Below are 6015 nucleotides of genomic sequence, written 5' to 3'. Positions count from 1 at the left end.
GTAATCTTTGAGTATTTCTTCAGCGTGTTTGAACCAGAAACATCAATGCTTATCTGGCTCCAAAGACAACAAATATGAACTCTGACCAACCCAGTTGTGGCTTCACTATCACGTCAACATCTTTGTGTAACACTGCATACCAAACTACAGCTTAGTTAACCATTAAGAGGAGAGGCAGGGTGGCAACAGACTCCCTGCGTCACATATCTGTTATTGCCTTTCACTTAGCTTGATTAACATAAGTGTGTCGAGTAAATCAATCAAACCGTCAACGAGGGATTTTCTGATTGTATGTGTTGATAAAGAACGTCTGGGTTTTAGGGATGTTTCTAATCCTGCAAACATGACTGTAAACCAGTGCAGCTTCAAACAAAAGCTACTACAATAAAGCAGCGGAAGGATCTAAATGAATCTTTGCCCGAGGTGATATCAGTTTCACCCGGGCTTCACCTGCTCAGACGTCTTAAAACGGTTCCCGGGTAAAAGCACATCAAAGTCAAACAATGTTTGTCTCATAAGCAGGAGCTTAAACATTTAAAAAATCCCTGAAGGTTCTTATAAGTAAACAAAACAAAAAGCCTGTGAGTCATTAACCACAAATGGCTCCTGCATGATTACACTGAAAACAGAGGTTTCATTCAGTATAAATATATATTCAAGCTGAACTTCACGCCATCAACTCTGCATGACCTTGTCTTCTGGTTGTTTACTGAAAACCGCTCCATAATGTTCCCTCCTGCATATAAATCGACAGGCTGCAGCGGAGCATCTGCTATGCACCGATGTCTTCTGGTAACTATGCAACACCGGAGCATTGTGTTATGACAGAGAGAGACACTTCCAGGGACACATTATCACTGTATTAGATACGGCACAGGGCTATTTCAGTCAGCACCGAACAATCAGGTATTGGCTGGAAGTCTTTACGGGAAAAGAGAGAAAATGTTCTCTTGTGCCTCGTTGCATCATGTTTCATGCCAGGTTACTAACACCTGGCATTCATGCAGAGGATGTGGCAATGAGGAACAAGTAGGTCAAAGACTAATAAAAAGAAATCACTGAGAACAGTATGTGAGATGGAATATGGAGTGGGTGTGTTGTTGTTATCAAACTGGGCTGCGTTTAAAGTCCATCTGATAAGATAACTCTCCGAAGAAGGGAAAGGGACTATAAACAACCAGCGGTCTTCAAAATGTTTCTGTCGGTCAAAAGCTGCTCTAAATGTTTGAGAATATGTGTCAATTAAGGAATGATCCTCCTTAGTTGGCTAAACAGTTGGGTTGCAAAAGCTGTGTTTTCATTCAACATTATGAATCAATCAGTTAATCAGGACACCATACAGCTTGTTACAGAGTCGGTAACCCGTGTTAGGACTATGTGGTGCGTACCAAAATACATTTTAAACAGTGGGGTCAATGATTCCTGATTCATGGGCACCAATTCAACTGAAGCAACAACGTGAGAGTCGTCTGCGGGCATTTAATTACCAAAAAACATGCTGAATTTTGAGGGCTTGGCGCTGACATCTCGATTAAAACACGAACAGGAAGCAGATTATGTCTCAAATAATTACGCAACCGCCTGCTACACCAAGTCCTCTCTGCTAGATATGAATCTCCATGTCAGAGTCCGCTTGCTGCAGTGTCAGCTATACATGGGAGTGAGATTTCTTTGTCTGAGGGAGAGCGAAAAACAGTCTTTTGCAGACAGTTTGTCACATAACGACCCCATAAGGCTTTGCAGAGAGGAGTCTGGCTGCCTACTTGCCATTACGGAGGCAGCATTGCTGGGTTTTTTTTATGGCTGTGCAACAATTAAATTTGCATCTGAAGAGATACAGACCGAGATTGGTATGTGAGGCAGCAGCAGCGGTATTGTTTACTCAGAGGGAGCACACGTTGCATACTGAGGCTGCTCTTAGCATGTTGCAGTTGTAGTAAAGGGGTGTTGCTGCAGTGCTAATGCACCCAATTCATGCTTGGAGATAGTTTGAAATGCTGACTTTATTCATAATTTATGGTTCGTCTGCTGCATGATGAATCAAAGGTATGATTATTGGATAATAATGTCTAAAATAAACACCTTCATAACGTCAAACACACAAAGCTAAGAATGTTATTCTTCCAATTTGTGGTTACACAACGTGGTTGCACTATGGTATCATGTTGACAATCATGCACTTTCTCACATTACTGACTCAACAGATTCCAGCTGACTGAACATGACTTGGCACCTATTTCTGTACGCCGCCATCCGTCACAGCGATGCACAAACTAGAGCAAATTTTGGACAATGTTTTTTTCTTTCCGCCCATGCTTTTCCATGAATCATGAAAAGGCATGTGTGCAGTAAAAAAGGCTGCCGTCCTGCAGCTTTGAAACAGTAGCCTACTTATGTTGTGCAGCGTAAATCAAGTCTCCTGAGCCGTCACAACAAGCCTGCGTATCAGAGCAAGAGAGTCCCTATCTCATCGTCTGTCCACAGGTAACTTAATCACTCAAAATGAAGCAAGCTCAGACAATAAAGTTCATACAAGATCAGAAATTGTATTTGGCAATTTTTAAACAAGTGCATACAAGTACAGCTAAAAGCATTTCAGTTTTGCCAAGTGCTCGTAGAGTAGCATTAGTCACATTCTACGTTAAACAGGAACTGCCACCAGACCTAGAAGTACATCAAGAATTTTGTTAAACATCAACAAAGAGGAACGTAGTCCATTATAATGAGTACATACCTTTATCTTCAAAAATATAGAAACACAATGTATTCAAAAATCAAAAATTATACAACCATGTTTACGAAGTATACTCTTCCCTTGGGTCCAATATGTACAAGTCCGTTAGTTTGTTTGAATGGTATGTATGTGATATTTATATATTTATACTCATATTTTTTGCTTCCCCTTCCCCAAAGAAGTGTTCAAACAAAATCAAGGGTCCCTCTCCTTTTTTACTTTGACGTCTCCTGCAAGGATGGTGGCGATTTCTCCTTGCATGAAAGCCCACGGTACGTTCGAGCCAACCAGGGGACATTTCTCTCCGCTCGGACAGTACACTTCACCCGTGGCACCTTGCTGCTTTATGCTTTCCCTCGAGCACGGGAAGCAGAACTTGTGAGAGGGCACAGACGGGCACTGAACAAAGTGTGTGTCCTCCAAACGCTCGTGGCACAGCGTGCAGCAAAGGGGTATGCTGCCGGGTACCGATGAGTCTGGAATGCTTTGGGGGTGCACTTGGTCCATGCCTGGCACGTGGGGTGTGCCTGCGCCAGACGCGTCTCTCTGCGCCAGCCTCCTCTGATTCATGGAGGACGGCGACAGGGGGCTGCTGCTGTTCCTCCGGGTGGTGGAGTGGACTTGGTTGGCGTCCTTGGGGGAGCTGTTCCCACCTGCATTGTCTGCCGCCATGATGAGAGCAGCCATGGGGGACTGGCCGTTCTGGGCCGCCTCAGGTGGCGTGGTGCGGGAGTGGGGGGATATTGTGGAGGGGGGAGAGGCGAAGCTTGGCGGGGGAACCGGAGGCATTTTCAGTCCGTCGGTAGGTTGCGGTAACCACTGCTGTCCTTCTCCGTTGAGCTTGGCAGCTGTCCCCTCTCCCTCCGGTTCTGGCGAGGCTTTTCTCTTCATGCTCCGGGGGTGTTTTCCTCTGTCTGGAGGTGGGGAAAGGGTTAAACAAAAAAACAGTTGAGTTGCACAGCTCAGACAAGGATCAACAATTACACTTGGAGGGGTAGACATGCATTTTTTTGTGCTGTTCCCTTTCTGCTGCACCACAGGGAACAAAAACAATAATAACAAACAATAAAAAAAAATGTATGCACCTTTAATTTTTGCAGACTATATTTTAACATGTGTACATTATTAACCCATTCATGTGCTCGAATGAGGTAATAAAGATAATATAATAAATTGCACAATTTGGATGCTTTGCAGACTGTATTTGTACATTATTAACCCATTCATGTGCTCGGATGAGGCAATAAATATAATAAATTGCACAATTTGGATGCTTTGCAGACTGTATTTGTACATTATTAACCCATTCATGGGCTCGGATGAAGCAATAAATATAATAAATTGCACAATTTGGATGCTTTGCAGACTAAATTTGTACATCATTAACCCATTCATGTGCTGGAATGAGGTTATAAAGATAATATAATAATGTATGCACCTTTAATTTTTGCAGACTATATTTTAACATTTGTACATTATTAACCCATTCATGTGCTCGAATGAGGCAATAATGATAATATAATAAATTGCACAATTTGGATGCTTTGCAGACTCTTTTTGTACATTATTAACCCATTCATGTGCTCGATATTAAAAGATAATATAATAATTTGCACAATTTTGGATGCTTACCTGACTTGGAAGCGGTGGCACTGGCCTCATAGCCCATCACCCTTTGTTGCATGGCCGCATGGTCTTTCTTGAACCTGTTGTCGAAGGTGTGCAGAGCCATCAGATCCCTCACCGTCTTCCCTTTCCCCATCCAGTCCGCGTCCGCCCTGTTTTTGTGGCTGTCGGAGAGCTCCGGCGTGAGGCTGTCCGGTCTGTGCTTCTCCTTGCCGTCTCTGTCGTGCTCCGTGCTGGACACCGAGGCGGGTCTCTTGCCAGCGCCCATGATGTCTGCGGGACTACCGGAGGAAAGCCCAATCTGGCCGGGTCTACCGTTCACCGCGTGCACCGGTGGCATGCTCCCGTTAACCAAAGGCACTAAGTTTGGGGGCACCGTGCTATTCCTGCGCGGGTTGGGGCTCTGGCGGTTCAGCTCCGGCGGCTCGTCGGGCTTAGGAAATCCATTCGGCACGGGGATGCCGTTCTGCTGTCTGCTGGACTGGTACTCTGGACCCAGCCTGGGCGGGCGGTCGGAGGAGAGCGGGTAGCGGTCCAGCGGCTGCGGCGGCCGGGAGCCTGGATCTCCTCCTCCGGCCGCAGCAGCAGCAGCAGCCGCAGCAGCAGCGTGGTTGATCGCCTGGATCTCCTTCCCAGAAAGCTGTTGTTGCTGCTGCTGCTGCTGCTGAGCTTTCCCCGGCCCGGGAGATCTGCCCTCCTGAAAGCCGTGAGCTCTCTTCAGCTGCCGGGCCGTCTCGATGACAAACTCAATGCGGTCTGCACCCTCGTAGTTGACACATCCCCTGCACACGGGCTCGGTAAAATCCCAAATCATGGCCCACGGCATGCGGGGCAAGTCGCATAAATAACACGACTGCCTCCTGGAAGAAGCAGCGACCGCCGCGGACGACATAGCAGCTGCAGCAGCTCGTCGTCGACCGCCTCCCAGAAGAAACAGAAAAGAGAGAAACCCCACAAAATGTGTCTTCTCCTCCCTGCTTTTCCAGCTTTTTCTCCCTGGGTTTTCCCCCTTTAAAAAAAGCCAACAAGTTCCTGGTTGTCGATGATATATATATAAAAAAAAAACACACAATCTTTCTCCCCTCGACTTGTTAGAGCAGAAGTTTAGAGAGGGAGAAGTTCATGTCGGTGTGTACTTTACTACAGCGCTCCTCTATCTACCTCCACTCACTCGCTCTACTACTGGCTTCAATGTGGAGCAGTGACGTCACCGCGGAGCTCTAAACGCCTGCTTCCACTTCAGTTTCTATTGACTTGATTTCTTCGACAGACCCCCCTCCACTCCTCCTCCTTCCTTCTTCTTCCTTCTTCCTCTGCAGCCTCTGTCACTCACTGCTTTTTTTTTTATTTTTAATTTAATCACTTGAACCTGTGCCAAAAACTGCACCCAGTTCAGCCTCACCACCACCTCCTCCACCTCCTATTACTGAAGGGAATAACCCACAGCTCGTTGTTATTATTGTCAAACCTGAAAAAAAAAAAATATGACTCCGTGTCCGAGCGTGCCTGCAGCAGATTTTTTTTTTTTTTATGAGAAAAAAACGTGGCTGTAGGTTAGCAGTAGACCGCCAGGGGATAAAAACAGAAAGAGAGAGAGCTCCTCCAGTTGACTGCTGCTTTGTCCTAAATTCAGAGCATTATCCGGTGCAGCTTGT

At 45.9% G+C, this 6015-nt stretch overlaps 1 protein-coding gene across 1 annotated transcript; it reads right to left on the bottom strand.

Moving 5' to 3' along the window:
• Nucleotides 1-2526: 2526 nt before the first annotated feature.
• Nucleotides 2527-5788, bottom strand: irf2bp2a (interferon regulatory factor 2 binding protein 2a). The gene is made up of 2 exons (XM_037782699.1): nt 4367-5788; nt 2527-3648 (listed from the first exon to the last, which is right to left on the bottom strand). The coding sequence occupies exons 1-2, from the start codon at nt 5250-5252 to the stop codon at nt 2930-2932; spliced, it is 1605 nt and encodes a 534-aa protein (XP_037638627.1). The 5' UTR covers nt 5253-5788; the 3' UTR covers nt 2527-2929.
• Between the last annotated feature and the right edge of the window lie 227 nt (nt 5789-6015).

The sequence above is a fragment of the Sebastes umbrosus genome, chromosome 10 (assembly GCF_015220745.1).
Source record: "Sebastes umbrosus isolate fSebUmb1 chromosome 10, fSebUmb1.pri, whole genome shotgun sequence".
In the NCBI taxonomy this organism is placed as follows: domain Eukaryota; kingdom Metazoa; phylum Chordata; class Actinopteri; order Perciformes; family Sebastidae; genus Sebastes; species Sebastes umbrosus.
The sequence above is the reverse complement of the archived record's forward strand: the minus strand, read 5'-3'. Positions and strand labels throughout refer to the sequence as shown.